The 20,917-nt window shown below is 35.5% G+C and overlaps 1 protein-coding gene across 4 annotated transcripts in view; it reads right to left on the bottom strand.

Annotated features, from left to right (window-relative positions):
• Window positions 1-737: 737 nt before the first annotated feature.
• The window catches only part of LOC123709519 (protein singed wings 2), a 43,111-nt gene continuing 22,931 nt past the window's right edge, over window positions 738-20,917 (bottom strand). For 2 of the 4 annotated variants that reach the window (XM_045660913.1, XM_045660910.1), the window contains exons 6-9: window positions 12,768-12,941; window positions 9,677-9,835; window positions 8,549-8,749; window positions 738-2,553 (exon numbers count right to left, since the gene is read on the bottom strand). In XM_045660913.1, the coding sequence (XP_045516869.1) occupies window positions 2,365-2,553; window positions 8,549-8,749; window positions 9,677-9,835; window positions 12,768-12,941 (723 nt within the window). In that variant the 3' untranslated portion in view covers window positions 738-2,364. The remainder of the gene's footprint in view (window positions 2,554-8,548; window positions 8,750-9,676; window positions 9,836-12,767; window positions 12,942-20,917) is intronic. The other 2 variants (XM_045660912.1, XM_045660911.1) reach the window with 2 other exon arrangements.

The following is a 20,917-nucleotide window of genomic DNA, read 5'->3' on the forward strand; positions in this document are numbered from 1 at the left end:
ATATACCTATATTATCCGATGCAAACAAGGCACCAGGGCAACAGACTTATCATTACTACAATTTTGAGTTAGCGCAAAAACTCCTCTTTTTAAACCATATTTATGTTATACCTTTTTATGTTTTTTTCTCAGTTCATTAGCTGACCCGTAGAGTAACCTTCCACATCTCCCGTGGAGAGAGGAATGGGTTCCGGAGTGGCTGTCAGCTACCAAGATAAATCACTTATTCTACAATTTATTGGCACAAGAACAGATTCAATTACAAGCCTGAATTTAATAGAGCTTCAATACTATTCGTATTCGTACGTATTGGTTATCAATATATTGGCAATTTTGTATGACACTATACGCTATATATTTTGCTACCAACTATATAAAAAGTATAGGTAAATTTTGTTAACTAGAATATTCTTCGGAAGAATTGAAGAAATTGTAAGGTAGTTATAGTAAATTTAATTACAATAATGACTGTATTATCTTTATCACTCTACAACTTAAGGCATTGTTTAAATTTCAGTTATCGTATTAAAATGTGTAGGTACTTTTACTTTGTTTTGTTAAATTTATTCTATAGCGGCGTAAATAATGTTTGGGAGTTAAAATGTATAGTAACTAAGCAGGTTGCTTACAAAAAAAAACCATATTAGTCATATTATATGGGTAATATATACATTTTTATTACAAAATTTAATATTGTAAAAACAATAATTGTACTTATTGCTATAAAGTTCTTGAAGGGAAAACCCTCTTATTAACAATTTATATAAAATTAAATACAATCTACGTTATCAAGTATCAAGACGAACACTATATCTAGACAATTACAATTAATCACATTACCTTAAAGCTACGTCGGCAAATATTAACACACAATTCATGATTTCGCTGAGTCAGCACTCTGGAAGGATATATTTGCTGGCATCTGCTTACATTCGTCTAAGATTTATTGATACGCCATCAATACGAACAGCTACACGAATATATTTTTAAATGTTTTGTGCATACATAAATGTAACTTTGTTTTGTTAACTTTATTATTCAACAGCGTAAATAATTCTTACTTTATTGCTAATTCGGTTGCGTACACTTTTCTCAGTGTTTATGTACAAATACAGAGCGACAATTATATTTTAGCTAGACAAATTATTGTATATAAAGAGCAACGTGATAAAATTTGTATAAATGCAGAGTGCATAATGAGTGTGTAACTTAAGTAAACATTTGTCTCTTCCCGTCAATTTGTGTTATTGCTGTGTTAAAAAATACGCGTTGACTTGATATTCTCCTCCATCCGTTTATTCAGTAATTCATATGTCGGTTAAAAATGAGACTACAGAGATGTGTCCTTTGGTTAAAAAAAAATATTTATAAATGTTTAAAATCCCGGGATATATATATACTAAAACTACACATTCAACATGATAAAAATAATATTTTGGGTTCGCCGTATGTTATTTCAATAAAGAATATAATTATTATATTGTGCAACTGTCAGTGGAAAAAAGCGACATCTATACGCGTATTGAGTAAACAACAATGCTAAGAGACATTGCCTGAGTAAAAATACAGTGACGCAAACCTTACTATTACATTAGTACAAAGATTATGCAAAAGGTGGCGCTTCCACTTACCTTAAATATATAATTTCTTTATAATATGAATTAAATTTATAAATACCAATAAAAACGCCTTCTATACTTCAATGTGAGATTAAAAATGACAATCACTAGTCATTAGTCGCAACGCCAAACTTCAATTAATTTGGCCTGAAGCAAAGCTAACTAAAATAAAACAATGTAATTCTTTAAAGATTGCTTTTCAAGACATCACATACTGAAAAATAGAATATATGGGTTTTAATTCTACTTTATTCAAATAATCAAATCTTAAATTAATAAACATTTAATATAAATATGTGGTCATGGTCTGGTGAATTTTCAATTTAGTTGGTAAAGTTAATATTCAGAAATTAGACTCATTTAAGGGGTCAGCTTAAACCTTATGTAATATTTAAAAAAGACATATGATTGAGGGATATCATTAAATCCGGGTTTACAGCAATATCTTAATGTAAATATACAACTAAATAATATTATTTTAATATAAAGTACTGAATATATGTAACCTGTTATATTATCCAGCCCGTAGTCTTAATAGCATATTATCATATTATTTCGACTTTGCCATAACTTTAAACTTGTATTTCCAAGACTACGAGAAAATATCAGGCGGAGTCAAATTATCTTTACGATCCCTGTATTTGAGCTAATGTTGTGATTATGGTATCATACAATTATTATGTAGACGGAAATGGAAATTCACAAATGTATGCACAATTTTTCTTTCATTTACTTACGGCAAATTTCAAGGAAGTATGGAAGATAGCCATGGTAACTTCCCTGTGGTTCTAAAATGATGCCAGTCGTATAGAAATCTCCCAATAATGATAAATATGAGAAAACTAAGTACTAAATTCACAATGTTAATCGAACTTATTGGCATCAACTTCGTCTCGGTTCGTCCGCAAACGTTTCCCAGTGGCATCGTGCTTATCTAAAAATAATATTATAAAATATATTTCTGAGGGCTCGATTATAGAATAACAAACTACATTACAATGGCATTGTAAAAAGCATCTAAATAAGACTTACAGAATACTCTTAATAGTCAACTGATTTCGTGATAATAGTTTTGAGTAAGATTTTTTTTAATTAAATAACGCCTTGTAACCATAACTAAACTTATCGTTGTGTAATACCAAATTTTACCTTAACCAATTTAACTAATAGGTAGGCGACAGTGATTTGTAATAAGGGACAGTTGTCAGCAGTCATTCAGTTAAAACACTAAGAACATGTTTAAAAAGTTACTCATCATCTTAACACTGTCCAAAACTATCCAAAACATCGCTGATCTCATTTGCTCGCCGCCGGAAGCAGATTACTACAACGCCATTAAAGACCGTTTAATATCGCTATACGAAGAATCTAACAGCGCACAAACGAAGAAGCTACTGTCGCAAGTTGAGCTTGGAGACCAGAAACCCAGCCAGCTGATGAGGCAAATGAAGCAGCTTAACAAGGACAAATTTCCCGAGAGCACCATCAAAATGATGTGGCTCGAGCATCTGCCGCCACACATTCGTTCCGTGCTAGCCGTCAGCGAAGCGTTTAAAATCAAAACGACGCTTGACGACCTGACCTTGCTCGCGGACAAAATGATGGAAGTCCACACGCCGTCGCAATACATCGCTGCCGTCGCGACGCCTTTCACACCTGTAGCATCGCCACCAACTCCAGAACAACAACCAACCATCGACACCCTCATCGGTGAAATAAGAAGGTTGTCTTTGGAAGTTGCCGAGCTACGAGTACAACCGCGCGACAACTACCGCAACAGTCGTTCTCGCTACCATTCACATTCACAATCACGCTCGCGGAACGCATCAACAAAGCGCAACGAAAACCGACGAGAGTCGCAGATGGAAGATCGAAGCCGGAAAAAATCTCCAATGCCGTACTGCTATTACCATCATCGCTACGGTATGGACGCGAAGAAATGCACACCACCATGCAGTTTCAAGCCCATAAACCAGTCGGAAAACTAAAAGTAACGCTGGCCGCGGCGGGAACCGGCGTTACCGAATCATCACACCGCCTTTTCGTTACCGACAGGGTAACGAAACTTACCTTTTTGGTCGACACAGGAGCCAATATCTCCGTGCTACCAAAGACAAAAGGCTCACGTGAAAAACCACTGCCATTTCAACTCTACGCCGCCAACAACACGGTCATTCCAACATACGGAGAGAAGTCACTCCAACTTGATCTTAACCTCCGAAGACCATACACATGGAAATTCGTCGTAGCAGATGTGTCTAAGGCAATCCTGGGAGCAGATTTCTTGCAGTACCACCACCTCATTGTCGACGTAAAAAACAGAAGACTGATCGACGGGAAAACAAAACTGGTAACAAACGCTCAACTCAGTACTGCAGACATACCTACAGTTCGTAGTATTGACATTGAGCAAAATTACCACAGCATACTAGAAGATTTCCCAGGCACAACCAGAATCACTTCAATGAAGCTTAGTCCCAAACATTCCGTTGAACACTTCATTGAAACAAATGGACCGCCCCTTCACTGCAAGCCACGCCCCATTGCACCGCATCGTTACGAAATGGTCAGGAAAGAATTCCAAAACATGATCGATCAAGGGTTATGCAGACCAAGCAAAAGCCCTTGGGCATCACCTCTTCACGTCGTGCCAAAGAAGAATGGAGACCTACGCGTGTGTGGCGATTACCGAAGACTCAACGCCATAACCAAGCCCGATCGGTATCCCATACCACGCATACGTGACTTCACATACCAACTCGCAGGGAAGAAAATTTTCTCCACACTCGACCTCAATCGCGCGTACCAACAACTGCCAGTCAGCGAGCAAGATGTGGAGAAAACCGCCATCATCACACCTTTTGGTCTTTTCGAGTTTCCGCGCATGTGTCCTGGTCTAAAGAACGCCGGACAGACTTTCCAACGCTTTATTCACGAAGTACTGCGCGAACTCGACTTCGTATTCCCTTTCGTTGATGATCTACTCATAGCATCAATCGACGAGGAAGAGCACCGAAAACATCTACGCATCGTATTACAGCGACTAGAAGAATACGGCATCACCATCAACCCATCAAAATGTGTTTTCGGCCAGCCAACTGTGAAATTCCTCGGTCACCAAGTCACAGCGGAAGGAATACAGCCACCCCAAGAGAAGGTACAAGCTATTACAGATTTTCCAAAACCACAAACCGTAGAAGAACTACGACGTTTTCTCGGTATGATAAACTTTTACCGTGAAAATATCAAAGATGCCGCCACCATTCAAGCGCCGTTAAATACCTACCTGCACAACGTCAAGAAGCGTGACAAAACTAAGATCGACTGGACCACTGAATCAACGCAAGCTTATGAAGCATGTAAAGAGAGCATAAAAAACGCAGCTTTACTTGCTCATGCGTCTCACCAGGCGACACTTGCTATATTCAGCGACGCTAGCGAAAAAACAGCTGGTGCCGCACTCAACCAATTTGTCAAAAACTCATGGCAACCACTCGGCTATTTCTCGAAGAAATTCACCGACGCACAGACTCGCTACAGTACCTACGATCGAGAGCTACTCGCCATCTACATGGCTGTCAAACATTTCCGCAAAATGTTCGAGGGACGAGAAATAATTATATTTACCGACCACAAGCCGCTAACTTTCGCTTACACAAAAACAAATACAAACAGCGAATCACCGAGACGCACCCGACAGCTACTTTATATCAGCGAATTTACCACTGATATACGACACGTCAGTGGATCTCAAAATGCAGCCGCAGATGCATTATCACGTGTCGAAGCAATCACCTGTCCATCGCCGATCGACTACAATCTACTTGCACAAGCTCAAGAACGCGATAGCGATACCATTAAAGCACTCAGTCTACAGAGCAACTTATGTTTCAAGAAAGTCAACCTGCCCGTCTCAAATATCAAATTACACTGCGAAACTTCAACCTCACAGTTACGTCCGTACCTACCAGAAGAATACCGACGTACCGCATTCAACGCAGTACATAACGTTAGCCACCCTGGAATCAAGACTACGAGAAAATTAATTCACCAACGTTACTTTTGGCCCTCAATGAACGCAGACGTCGGCAAGTGGGCAAAAGTATGCCTACAGTGTCAGCGCGCTAAAATACAACGCCACACATCAAGTCAATTATCAATTTTTTCACCAACCGAACGATTCGAACACGTTCACATTGATATCGTTGGTCCGCTACCTACCGCGGCCAGCGGTCATCGATACCTCGTGACAATGATCGACAGAGCAACAAGATGGCCCGAAGCATACCCATTATGCGAAATATCAGCTGAAGACGTCGCCAAAGCGGTATACGAAGGTTGGATTTCCCGTTTCGGTTGTCCTGTAACAATAACAACGGACCAAGGACGCCAATTTGAAAGCAGAGTATTTGCATCTCTTTCTCGCTTACTAGGAATCGAAAAAACGCGTACAACTTCATACCACGCACAGTGTAACGGTATCATCGAACGATGGCACCGTGTCCTTAAAGCCGCATTAAAAGCAAGACTACAGACCGCAAGAAGCTGGATCAACGAGCTACCAACCGTCCTACTCGGATTACGCGCCGCTATGCGAAGTGACACCGGCGTAAGCGCCGCTCAGCTTACCTACGGTTGCAACATACGCTTACCCGGTGATTTGTTATCAACGACCTGCAATGACGTCATCATGGACTCTGGCTACATCGATCAGCTGCGCGACGCAATACGTAACCTACAACCAATGCCGAGTCAACCACACAGCAACACAAAACCCATATTCGTTCACCGCGACCTACAATCATGTGAATACGTATTTGTACGCATAGACGCCGTAAAGAAGCCATTACAAGCACCTTACGACGGACCCTATCGCGTGCTGAAACGAGACAGTAAGATATTCACGCTGCAGTTACCTAACCGTGAAATGAATATCTCTATCGACAGACTCAAACCTGCCTACACTATCACCGAGCAAGATGTGCCTACTGATACAACAACGAGTACCTGCAACAAGCAAAACACATCAAGTGCGAGCGAACTACATGAACCATCAAATAGCCTGAAACATCAAAATGACAACAACCTGAAACAACAAGACACTGGGAACACCTCAATACCTACAAGAACAACTCGCCGAGGCCGCGTTATACGCCTGCCGGTACGCTTCGCTAGAGGGGGAATCCTGTAGGTGATTAGTACGTGTCGTCATGAAACAATAATTCGTTCTGAAAAGAACAGTTAATTGCGTTACCGTTAGGACAACTTTTTGCCGCGCCTCGATTTTATTGTCTACGCACCCTTCGCATCTTGGTACCACATGTTACCACTAGTGGCCAGGTAGGATAATTTTTGTATATAAATCTACAGTTTTTAAAAATTAAACACATTCCACATTCCATCTTCACCTCTTCTCAACAAATTATTAGGAAGTTTTATTGTAACCAAATAAGGACCAAACAACCTAAAGTAAAACTACCCTAAAACACTGTAAAATACTGTAAAATAGCAAATTACAAGCAAAAACGCCGGTATATAAATTTGTATAATGGTGAATTAAAGAATAGGTGTTTTCTCACATTTTATAAAGCTTTTAGAAGATATGTAATTTAAGTTTTGTATTCAATTTCTTGGCCTTTTTTAGACTGAGGCGTCCCAAAATGTTTTGTACCTGACTTCTTATTAAGGCTGTAAATAATCAATACACAATAAACTAATTAAGTTAAATCAAATGCTTTTATTTTGTTAATCTATTATTATAATTGTCTTTGGTTAAACAGTATATGGATGTGAGTGTGGTTGTTATAATAACCCCCTATTCCTATGCATAAGCATATCTAAAACGTGTTTTTTACTAAGATTTTTCTTTTATTCTATTAAGAATCAACTCAATTAATTAAAACAAAATTCTGGAAAGCGAAGAACATAGGTTTTAAAAACATTAAACTGCAACATTCGTAAAAAACCGGTTTATGTAAATCATTTAAGCAATTCAGGCAAAATCATTAATGAATACAATATATTTCATAATATTAATACTTTACGTGAATGATTCTCTTACAATTTGCTTTTAATATACAACGTTCGTTTCCAGACATATTTACGCAAGTGAAATTTTCTATTAAATCGATTAAAGAATAACAAGCGAAAAACCTGACCTATTTTCTGGGTGTCTGTTATCTATAGACTGCTGGAAAATCATTCGGTTATGAAACAACAACAAGTATTTACGTTATCAAAAATAATTAAATAACCAATATCCTAATTAGCTGTTTTATTCAATTATGTATATAGAATTAAGACAATTTACAGTTTTAATTGACAGCTGTACTCAGACTCTCAGAGTAAACTATTAACTTATATTTAATTGTAAATTATTGATAAAAGTTCACAATAACAGTTCACAATACAGCTAATGTAATGCTGGGAAGTTGCCTGATAAGTTAACTATTGATTTAAGTTACATAAGTACGGCTATGAACGTTTACATGTATGACAAGTATATTTGTTGAGATAAACGCTTTTACGCCAAAATTTGGCATAGATAATTCTGTTAGCACATAGTTCTGAAGTCATATTTTTGCATTTGTTTTGAGGTCCAAGTCAAAAAGTCTCGGGTGCCGATGCCGACAGAAAAATATAAATACGTCATAGCGATTTTACTAAGATTCATTTCAAGGGTTACTACCCTTGAAATTAATCTAGTAGTAGTATAGACGTCACATTAGGATATACACACACTTGTGCACTATCATATCTTATGTCGAGTTACAGTATTAGCAAGCACTATATATATATATATATGTATAAGCGCCTAAAATTATATTATTACCCATTATACAGTCCCTATTCGGTATCAAGGTTCCATGAAATATAAAGTTGTCTAAATATACCCAAAATTCGAATACCAAGCCTAGCCAGTAACTTACTTGTACTTGTGAAATCGTCTTATCTTCCGACTTCGAGCATCTTATATCAGATAAATCTCGAATAATCCTTTTATATTTGAGTAGCAAAGCTTGAAAACGGGGAATAAAGTGACAATCGCATCGCCACGGATTCTGCCCGAGAAATACGCCCATTATATTATTATTCGCTTGAAATGCTTTGTCAAAGGCATAAACTGGTATCTGAAATATAAATTACAATATTCTCATCCTTGAAAACTTTATTAACCCACATTCATACAAAAATATGTCCGACCGATTTATTGCATGGCTTTTATGTATTAAGTAATATAGAAAACCTGTGGCGCTACAACCATTAAGGGCTCGGCCTCAGAATTATGTTTCGTGATCATTATTTTTTCTAATAGGCAAGTAATCAGTCTTCTGTGACACGCCTTCGAAGATTGCGATCTGAGGCATGCCGGTAACACGATGTTAGATGCGCACTTATAAACTCCATTGACGCACAGCTGAAATTCGAACCTACAACCTTAGAGTTGCCAGTCGCACGTTGAAGCCACTAGGCCAAAACTGGTCGGTTGATAATATAGTTAGATGTAAATAAAGATAACAGCGAAAGCCTGTAGGGCAGGGCTACTGTACCAATACCGATTTTCAATAATATACTAAAATTAATTCCGATTCCAATAATTGCAACACAATTTTGATGTGTTTCTAATATTCGTATATAATACAACCAACTTGAAATTACAAGGTACACTTACTCAGTTTAACCGCTTGAAAGTTAAGCTAGCATTACGAACCTACAACCTCAGAGTTGCCAGTCGCACGTTGAAGCCACTAGGCCAAAACTGGTCGGTTGATAATATAGTTAGATGTAAATAAAGATAACAGCGAAAGCCTGTAGGGCAGGGCTACTGTACCAATACCGATTTTCAATAATATACTAAAATTAATTCCGATTCCAATAATTGCAACACAATTTTGATGTGTTTCTAATATTCGTATATAATACAACCAACTTGAAATTACAAGGTACACTTACTCAGTTTTAACGCTTGAAAGTTAAGCTAGCATTAACTATGTTCTATTTAAAAGCCAAGGTAAAGGCTTGCTTAATTTCTCATACAATATATTACAGACCATTACCTGTTTCAAAAAGTTCCCTCGTAGACTCAGTACTCTGAAAGTGGTGAACCATTCAGAACCTTCCAACTCTTTAACAGCAGGAATACTGTTATTGTCCAAATATAAATCCATAAGTTTTCTATATTGAGGCTCCTGAACCAATGATCTAATTGTATTTAACTGAAAATAATATTCAATTGTTTGCGTGTACGTAAAAATTACTAAGGAGCGGATATAAAAGAAATTCATCAAGCAGCTGTATTGTACAATGCACGGTATTTGTTTTAGTCCAAAATGAAATTTGTAATAGGTGATACAAAGAACTCAGAGTGCGCGCAGAATATACGCTTACTATCTTATAAAGTTGTAGATGTTCAAAAGTATAAATTAAACTCTTTGCTTGAAGCTGGGTATCATTATCTATAAAGAATATAAGAGTAGTCGAACTGTTCGACATTATCAAAAACGAGAATGTTATCCACACTCATATATTACAATTTATGAGTGTGTAAAAAACTAAACGGCTCCTTTTGGCTTCTAGTGTGCAATGATTGCTAACATCTGATTTACGTTAATATATATATTAGTAACTTAACTAATGTTAGGTAACAAACATCGTGAAAAGGAACACAATCCGGCAGTGCCTCAGTGCCTAGGCATCAAGGTGCCTCCACATTGCGTTATATGTGCGAGCGAGAACATGCCGGCTAATCACGTGTTGGGTGCAAGATATTGCAACCCAACTGTAAAGTACTGTAAAGACTTGTAAGGCGATTGCAATGTATTGAAAGATGGTTGTTTCAGCAGCCAGTCACGGGGTCTCTTGGTAGAATGCTTACACGACCCCAAGTTACCCCAACTTTGACCTGATTGGTGGGAGGGGTTTAGTGTGTAGGGCTTTTAGAGCGAGTCCCACACTCAGTGCGGAAATTCATTCCCCTCATTACTCGTATTATCGTAGTATCAGTAATTGTAGTTTATTTTGTTAAAAATAAGAATTAAATTTAGTACAAAAAGTAATATAATAGTATTGTACTGACTTTTCTAACCAACTACAAATCGCTCAAATCAAATTCTTATTTCTATTTTGCCCTATGTCGTAACAATTTTTATACGTGACTTGTGTTTGAATTAAATTATGATGTTACTATGTGTTTATGTCTTACGAGGCAAATTAAGCAGTTCTCAGTACGTAACAGTATACTTTAGTGAAATTGCTTACAAATCAACACGATCAAATATACAATGAGAACATTAATGTGCATTATTATCGCTGATTCGTATATTGATGCTCTGAATTTCGTAATTGCTTTATAGTTAAAAACAACAAGTTTGCACGTGTTCGTTCTTTTACACTACGTGTTTTTCTATTTATTTCCAACAGAATCTTTTTATTTATAAAAGAATATTGGTATGTTTGTAAAATATTATTTCTATAACTTTTACCTGTTTTTGAAGTTTAAAATTAAACTATATAAATCTGAATATATATTTCATTCATTTATTAATTGCTATATTATATTACTTTGTTTGCGGGGGAGAGGTTAGGGGGCGTCTTTGACATTTTCGTATAGACTCCAAATTCAAGTAGAGGAAGAATCTGACAAGTCCATATCAGAATATCGAAAAAAAATCTCCCTAATCCCCTAAACGATGACACCTAGCGGAAGGAGGTTGGTGGTTTTGTGTCAATAACTGGTGACACTTTGGTAAATTGGAAGTTTATGTACAAAATCGCAAAAGATGGTCGCCATACTTGGATTGAATAAAATTCAGCAAGGCTTCTTCTCCTTGGTTAAGAATATCGGTGTACTGGAAGCAGGTGTCCCGGTCTCTGTCTTCAACTTTCATAACACGAAAAAGTCGATGGCCTGCCCAATAGATAGACGGGGTAACCGAATAAATTTGATCAGCTACTTAGTGTGCTAGAATGGCTTTCCATTTAGCCAAAACATAAACTGAATTGTTTGTGCGCTATGCTGGAGATTTTGAATGTGATTTTGAACTTCTATCAGGTAGTTAAAAATAGAAAAAGAAATTAAATTTGGATTTTTTTAGATTTGGAGAAGTGTTTGGATTTCCAAATATTATTTTTAATGTAACCGCCCTTTTTAAAGATTTGAGTTAAACATGTGAGTATGGGAGTGGTATGAAATGGTGTGTAATTAAGAGAAGAGAGGTGGAACAAGTTAAATTTTACCCATTTGCGGCGGAAAAAAAATTGTCAGAAACTTTTCGAAACAGAGGAAAATTTCCAGGAAGATCTTCTCTTCCATTCCAATTTCAAGGAAAATAATTCAAAGTGTATAAAGCATGAATCAGGCTCTGAGCACCCGCAATATAAATAATTTTTTTATTTTTGATTTTGCGAAAATTGTTTGATTGACTAATCGAACGCATTTAAATAACTAGTACGTTTTCCACTATTACTTCCTTCCTTTTGGGACTGTGACTTTTATCTCGTAATTCATAGATAATTTGCCCTCCAACCTCCTAGTTTTTCAACTTACGGACAGCTAGTAAGTTTTTATATAAAAAAAGCGGTGTGATACAGATACAGAAATATAAGTGATAGATTAGATAAGGTAGACCTTGGATTAATATGTCTCGTAGTCCATAATGACAATATTATCAATAGACAAGTAGTAATAGATTATATGGAAGATTGAATCAAATCAAATTTATTAAATAATATTTGCTATGTACACTAAATATCTGCTACTTTCAACTACTTCGTTACTAGTTTTTATTCCTTATATTTGTATTTGTGTCTTTATTCCGTTCTGCCGAAGTGTATTACAATACTTAAAAGTTCAAATTTGTTTACCGTTTTCAGGATAGATGTAGGGACAATGTTGCAGCTTACCACCGTTTTATCGGAGACACGCACAGTATCGCACGAAAACTAAACTTCGTTCAACCTACAGTGTGGGTGGAGGTGTTCGGAGTTCACTTTAACTGATAATTTATGTTTAATAGAGGTACCGTCTTAGCAAAATAATTATTGTTTCCCCGATATATACATATGTTCATGTGATAAATTATTAAGATGGTAGTAAAAATCGTTCAAAAACCTTCTGATGACGGCATATTTGGTGATAACTGCAAATACCTTATTTCCTTCCAATCTTAAAGTTGTTGCACTAGGTGGTAAAGTTGTAGGTGGAACTGTTAGTTTCTTATTCGCACAGCCTACTGTGATCAACGGAATGATACCACCAGCTCGGTCAGTCACTACATGAGTCATTGCGCATAAGCAGGGCTGTGGACAAGTTTCGCGTACCATCTGAAAATGGATTTTTTTCATTATATTTAGAATACAAAAAAATTGTTTTTCGTTTTAAATTTACACATATTTAATAATAAATTGTGTATATGAAGTTATTGTGTATATTCTAAAAAATGTTTTATTGGCAAAACTTTAACCAATTTACGAATACCTACACTGTTTAACTAACTTCAAAATAGTTTATGTTCTCGATACCGGCCTCAAAAAGCCGGCATCGCTCTCGCGAGCCCTCTGGCATTGACGCCTGATACCGACGCCCATGGACACTCCATGGGCGTCGGTATCACTTAACATCAGGTAAGCCTCCTGCCCGTTTGTCCCCTGTTCTATAAAAAAAAATCGTTGGACCCTTTTACGTGGGTTCCGAAAATCACTATAACTTTTAAATGATTCTCCTATAATTATTCAATAAATAAAGGATAAGATAGTTTTGAGAAGACGAAATCCAAATAAAAGACCTACTTATACTACTCATATTTATGATGAACAGTAAACAATGTTATGTTTGAAAATTAATAAATAGCTAAACACGACTCAGATAATTTGCCGCTCAAACTCCGTAACAAGTTTAAATACACAATTTCTTTGAATCTAAGTGCAAGTTCGGAGACAAAAAAGAAGTGAAAACGTTGAAGAGCGCCTAGCGTTTTTGTTTTTGGTGGCGTTTTTGGGGCGGTTACGAAATTTAATTTTTTATTACTCCGAATGCAATTTTGACTTAAAAAATACTATTACTGAATTCACTCATTCTATTTCATAAAACAATATTAATTTATAACTTATTATAATACAAGCTACTACAACAAAAAATATCAGGTTCTTTATTCCGTTTTAATATATGTAGAAATAATAATGAAAATATTTTTAAGTTTGTTGAAATGAGTTATAATCATAACAAGTCGAATGATCGTAACATATGAACCTATTTGCAGTATCATAGGTTTCATTATTAAATTTTGAAAGATGTTGGAGTATGAGAAAATGTATGTAACATTATTTTTTCGAAATCGTTTAATGAGTGTACACTCCTGAATTTCTTATCTTCACCCGTATTTGCTAACGTAATTACGTTCAAACTTTTGGCGTTGTAAATAAATTTACTCCTAATACCTACTACACACCCATCAATCAATTCTCAGTAACGTATGACAAGCGCCAACCGCTGTGTACTCTTTAGGGCGACGTCCTTTTGTCCAACATGTAGATATCGTATTTCAATTGACTTAGACAATTCTAAGGCTTTTTTATAATATATGGTAAACGAACTTACAATATATGGCAAGGTTGCCAAAGATATCCCGTCCCATATTATTTACAATTTATATTTATGTAAAGAATTATAACACAGTAAAACCCCCTGACATATATTGCTGTAAAGAAAAGTCCTGGCTTGCTCCTTAACCTTCGAAACCGTCACCGCAGAAATGAAGGTTCTAAAACCACGTTACCGATGCCATTGGTCTTTGAATAATTGCTTAGGGCTAAAAAGGTGCAAATATCCCTAAGATCAAAATATAAATAGGTTATCCTGCAGAACCGGTAAATTATAGAAGAAAAGGAAAAGAACCTACGTCACAACCTTCAGGAGAATTCGAAAGCAATAGACTATACTTTGGTAAACAAAATATACGTACAAACATAAATTAAAAGTAATAATTAGAGCAAGTCTAAAATTAAAAAAATCATGGAATATAAAAACATACTCAATAAGAAAAATAAAACTGATGAAACGAAAGCCCAAATAAAAAAGAACATATGGAAACAAAGCAATCAGATACAACTACGCCACTAACAGAAAGAAAGTAATCTAGGAAAATTTTGTAACTTCCAGAAGTGCATTATAATATAAAGAATTAAATACCTACAGGACATGAATTCAAAGCCTAGGATTTTTTCAGAAGAAAGCTATACATAAGGATGACATCCTTGAAGATGCAACCAACCTAAGAAGACAATACATGTCAAAAAGCAACCCATCAAAATATATAGGTACAAAGATCTTGCCCATAAGCAAATTCAGGACCAGATAACATAAGATTGGCACCTGCATCTTTGATTCTAGTCATTTGTCTGACCATACTTTTAAAATTGTAATAACATGGAATAAATTTGCCTGTTCAACAACCATTGCTGTTCAAAGAAAGTTCAAAGAGAGGCAACACACTTTAAACATTGAGAATTACAGACCAACCACCACGACACCAAGACAGCAACAAGAAAAATCCTATCTTGCCAGCGCAATGTAAGGAAGCATCTTAAAATTGAGAAGAATAAAGGAAACAGGAAATGTTGACATTCGTAACAAAACAAAACTTTCAGATGCACTTGTACACGCTCTAATGCTTAAATGGAAATGGGAAGGTCATAATTCTAAAGCGCAGGATAAAAGATGTACACTTGAAACAACAAAATGGACTGGACCTACAGGAATGACGATGAAGAGATGCATAAGACGACATATAAGAATATGGACAGGTGACGTCATAGAACTAGCGGGGAAAAACTGGATGAATATTGCTCAATATAAATCGAAGCGGAAACAAATATGGAGGAGGATTTTACCATAACACTAAGACTAAACCTAAACCTTAATGTTTAGAACTTATACAAACATAACTAAAACTTATATATACTAAGAAATGTATACTAAAAAAATATTGTATGGATTAATTAATAAAGCTTTAATAATAACAATAAGTACAAGAAATGTTCAAGCTATTATGACGACGTATGAACGACCAGCAGAACTAGAACTATATATTATCGGACTTGCGAAAGATACGGTAAAACAGTGTAAATTATTGCAAGAAATCAGAAAACGATATACTTATATACTATTTCACAGAATGAAAATTTGAGCGGAACACTTAATGTACTTTGTCTACATAAAAAAATCGCTGAATGCCTCCCCTTTTTTTGTTTTTAAACTAATAAGGTTCTATTATCATTAGATAAGCATGGTACCAACCCTGCTTATACCATAAATACCACATTAAAAACTCCTTTGTATTTAAGTGCATGAACTATAAAAACCGTAGGTAAGATTAATACGTGTCATATGACATCTTATCAGGTATCGTTGACAACACAATACACACAATACTCAGTAATCGCGGTCGGTTTGTTTATGGTATCGTAATACGAGGACTGTAATGTAAACAGAATGTTTACGATGAATTGTAGATGCAAAGTGTATATTCGACGACTGTCGGGTTCTATATATACAAATTACTAAATTAAATATGCACGGGTTACATCTTTATTGATTCGACTATGCATTCAATCTGGTTAAACTTGAAGTAAGAGAAGCGAACTAATGATACTAGTTTCAACGAAATCTTTGTCTATAGCTTCCGCCTACGAATCCTTTAAAATGCAGCACAGTCAATAAATATATGGTAGATCTCATTTACTGAGTGCTCATCTCTCTGTATGCTGACACCCTGAATGCCTGGAAAGTCAATCATGTGTGTATTATAAATACCTCATAAATACAAGTTGATAAAAATAAATAAAAAGAGTAATTCTATTAAGAAAAAAAATTCATCAAAAATGTTCGCGACCCATATGTTGACCAAATGTCAACAGATTTTTAAACTCTTTGTTTTGTTTTTTTAATAATCAAAATGGTATGACCGTTTAGGACCTTTACAATGTTTTACAAAAACGTTTATTGCTATACTAATTTTGTAACATCTGGCAACCAACTTTAACACCTCCATTTCTTGCAAATATTGCCAGAACAATTAAGAAATTGTTACGTTAGATGTTTTATTGCTAATAATAATCGTTTTATTCAATTGTTTTATCTGCATGAGTAAACAGATTAATATTATCTTTTGGCATTCGCTATAGACGTCAATAAACTTAAAAATAGAATGATTTACGTGGAAGTTCAAAAATATAGTAAGATTTTTTATTCATTTAAAAGACAAATAAAACCCCTTCACCCCACCCGGTATGGAGCAAGAATGAAATCATATTTCCATGCCTATTTCACTGATCATTTCTTGCAGATAATTAACCTTCCTGCCACACTGAAACAATGATTATTTCTCCAGGAATTGAACTCAACACCTCCATACTATCCTGTAGCAGTTATGTGTTAATATTTAATATTTTTTGCATAGATTTACAAGTGTTTTAATACCTAGGTAAGGAAACGTCATCTATTCTCATTAATAGCGATTGAAGTTTGCACCACGTCCATTTGTCCAAAACAAATTATAGAAATTAAGTTAGTGTTTATTACTCAAAGAATAACATTCACTTAGTGAGAAAATTTAATTGTAAGGTAGGTTAGTTGTGTGCTAATTAAACTTTTTTGAATTTCAATTCTAGAATTCTTTGGTAACCTAGTGCAGTATATCACTTGTCATTTGTTTTTGTGAATTGGCGGCAAATCTAAAACTCCGCCGCGATCTCTGGCAGGGCCTGTGTGCGAAACCCATGAAAGCCTCCTATTTGTTACGAATCTTAAAGATTCAATGTATTTTTTATTATTTATAAAGTTTGACCGAAAGAAAAATGTTCTTCAGTTTAATATATGTACTTACTTAAATAATATTTTTCTAATAACATTACAGATCCACAAGAAGATCCATTAAGATTAAGGCCTAATGGATCTTCTCGTCACTCCACCGTCATTTAATCCAGATGTCGCTTTCGCGTCACATCACCTATTCCAGTGGTAATCACATCACACCCTGAAATCCACCTCGATACCATATCTGATTCTCCTATTGATCCTCAAAAGGTCTTAGATGAAATTCTAAATCTGGAATCTCAACCAGATACAGGTACCCTATCTAATGTTAAGATTGATTAATTAACCATTCCTGAATTCCCTGAAATTCCTGACATTGATTCTCCTGTGTCACAAGATTCGGCCCATCCGAACCTTTAATTCCAGAACTATTTAAAGGAAACTATTCACAGTTTTGATAAGTTAACAAAATCCACCCGAAAAAACCCTATATTCATATATCTCGTTAAATCTTCGTGACAAAATCATATACAGTCAATCCTGGAGTGCTCAAGGGACCGCGTTTGCTTACCTTACAGAGTTACAGAACTCAGGTCTATAAAAATACACCAAATAAGACGTAATAAAAAATAAAATACGTGTATGTATGGGTATTATATATTTATTGAAGTAGCTGAACATTTATGTTTAATCTAATTAATATTATTGTTTTAATATTAATAAATATTAGGTTGGGGAAAAAGTCTTTTCGCATTATAGTATGTATGAACTTGTGATAAAATCTCTTTGGCTATACTATTTGTATCTGGCTGGTTTTGGTATCATTAAAAGTTTAAATTTTAATGAAGATAATTCCAAATTCAAATTAGGAAAATGTGTGTGAATCTAATGAAAAAATTTCATACATTTTAAAATTTAACTGCAACAAAGGTAAAAATGCAACGCAAGCCGCGAAAAACAATGTTTATGGACCTAGTGCAGTGTCAGTGAGAAAGAAAGAAGCACATCGCTCTAGCTTCCCTATTACGGATAAAAGTGATGAAATATTTTGAAAAAGTGGAGCAAGATTGGCATATTTACGACCTAGCTGAAGAACTAGGAATTGACCACAAAACAGTTTTGGCGCATTTGAAAAAAACTGGGTACATAAAAAAGCTCGATACCTCTCTGAAAGAAGCCTAATTAACCGTGTACTCATTTGTGATTCTTTATTACGACGTAATGAATCCGAATAGTTTTTAAAGAAACTAATAACTAGTGATGACAAGAACGAGCGGAAAAGGACGTGGTCAAAAGCCGGTCAGGCTTCACAGACTGTGGCGAAACCTGGGTTAACTCGCAATCACATGAGCTTGTATGTGTGGTGGGATTAGAAGGGCATTATTCATTATGAGCTCTTACCACCAGGCAGGACCATCGATTCTGAACTCCTCTGCGAACAACTGATGAGATTGAGAGAGAGCAGCCGAAATTAATCAACAGAAAGGGTGTGGTTTTTCATCATGATAAGGCTAGACCTTACTCATCTTTAGGCACTCAGAAAAAATTAAGAGAGCTTGACTGGGAGGTGTAAATGAATCCACCGTATAGTCCTTCAGATTTCCACCTGTTTCCGTCTCTTCAGAATTCTTTAGGCAGTGTCAGATCACGAGAGGACTGCCAAAACCAATTGCCGCGGTATCTTGATCAGAAGCCTCAAAATTTCTATAGCAATGAGATCATGTCCCTACCTGCAAGATGGCAAAAAGTTATCGAACAAAATGATACCTACATACTTTTGTTAAATGTAAATAAACTATATCAAAAAATGTTGTGAATTGTCTTAAAAAATGCGAAGAACCTTTTCCAATTTGAATTAAGAGTCGGTCAAAAATTTCTATAGCAATAAGATCATGTCCCTACCTGCAAGATGGCAAAAAGTTATCGAACAAAATGATACCTACATACTTTTGTTAAATGTAAATAAACTATATCAAAAAATGTTGTGAATTTTCTTAAAAAATGCGAAGAACCTTTTCCAATTTGAATTAAGAGTCGGTCAAAAATTTCTACAGCAATGAGATTATGTCCCTACCTGCAAGATGGCAAAAAGTTATCGAACAAAATGATACCTACATACTTTTGTTAAATGTAAATAAACTATATCAAAAAATGTTGTGAATTTTCTTAAAAAATGCGAAGAACCTTTTCCAATTTGAATTAAGAGTCGGTCATTTTTGTAACATTGTTTTTCTCATTTTGGCGCCAATGCCTTGTAGTGTGGTGATAAAGAGAACCGAATCGCTGTTTGCATTACACAAAGTAGGTAAGGAGCCAAATTCAATTTTTAAAACTTTCCATACGCTTGGTATTAGAAAAATGTTTGTGTAGCGGGCTATTAATAGGTATAACGAGACCTCCTATGTTTGTGACAGAAAAAGATCTGGCCGTCCACGTAGTGTTCGTAAGAATTCGAATAAATCCTATCCGAAAGCAAAACACATTATCTCGGGAGATGAAGATAATACTTAGAACCATGTCCCGTATTTTAAAATAGTTCTTAGGACTCGTAGCCTATAAGAGACGTACTAGTTATTTCTTAACTGATATTTTTAAAAGAATAGGGTGGTAAAACCGAAACAACTACTAAAGCAGTACGCAAAAGGAGGTCACAGAAAACTTTTGTTTAGGGATGATTTTTTTTTACAATTTAACAAACAATATGTCCGTATTTATGCTCAAAGCTCAAAGGAGCTATCCGACGTCAGAGATGGTTTGGTGTGGTATTAGGTATGAAGGAGTGACTTATATGAAAAAGGTACCAAAACATCAGCACTTAATCAAGATACCAATTTTGAGAAGGTAGTGAAGCCCCTTAACAGCACCATGTTCAATAACCAAGAATGGTCTTCCAGAAAGACTCGGCGCCTGGTCATAAAGCTCGGTATACGCAGTGTTAGAAGTATCCCAGTAATTGGGTTTAAAAAAAAAGAAAGATGAGTTTAGGATACAATTGAACTTTTATTTGATTACAATTTATCGAATATTAAAATAAAGCCAACAAATGTGTGTCCGCGACGATGGATGATACCGAACTGATTTCATATTATTAAGTATCGTTTCACCTCTCGGTGAGAAATGCTGACTAAACCGAAGGTATTAGTATGTCAGCCAGACAGGGTGCAAGATTATAATATAACAGCAGCCTTGGTTGTCGTTGTTCTCAGTAGAATTAGAATTAAACACCTTGTTACCCTTAACCCTTTAATGAATGTATCCGGTGTAACGTGTTGTAGTTTGAATAACGAAATCTTTTTAATTTTAAGAGTTCCGTTTGTGTCACCAATATATATTATATATAAATATTATAAATAAGAAACAATCGCATTACCAACGCCCTATAGCAATGTAAATCAAACCGCTTTTAGTTTTATTCTTTCCAGTTTAAGTATATCTTAGTGACCAAAGACAAATCAGAATACTGTCAGTAATCAATCAAAATCACTTT

This window comes from Pieris brassicae, chromosome 5, assembly GCF_905147105.1.
Source record: "Pieris brassicae chromosome 5, ilPieBrab1.1, whole genome shotgun sequence".
Classification (NCBI taxonomy): domain Eukaryota; kingdom Metazoa; phylum Arthropoda; class Insecta; order Lepidoptera; family Pieridae; genus Pieris; species Pieris brassicae.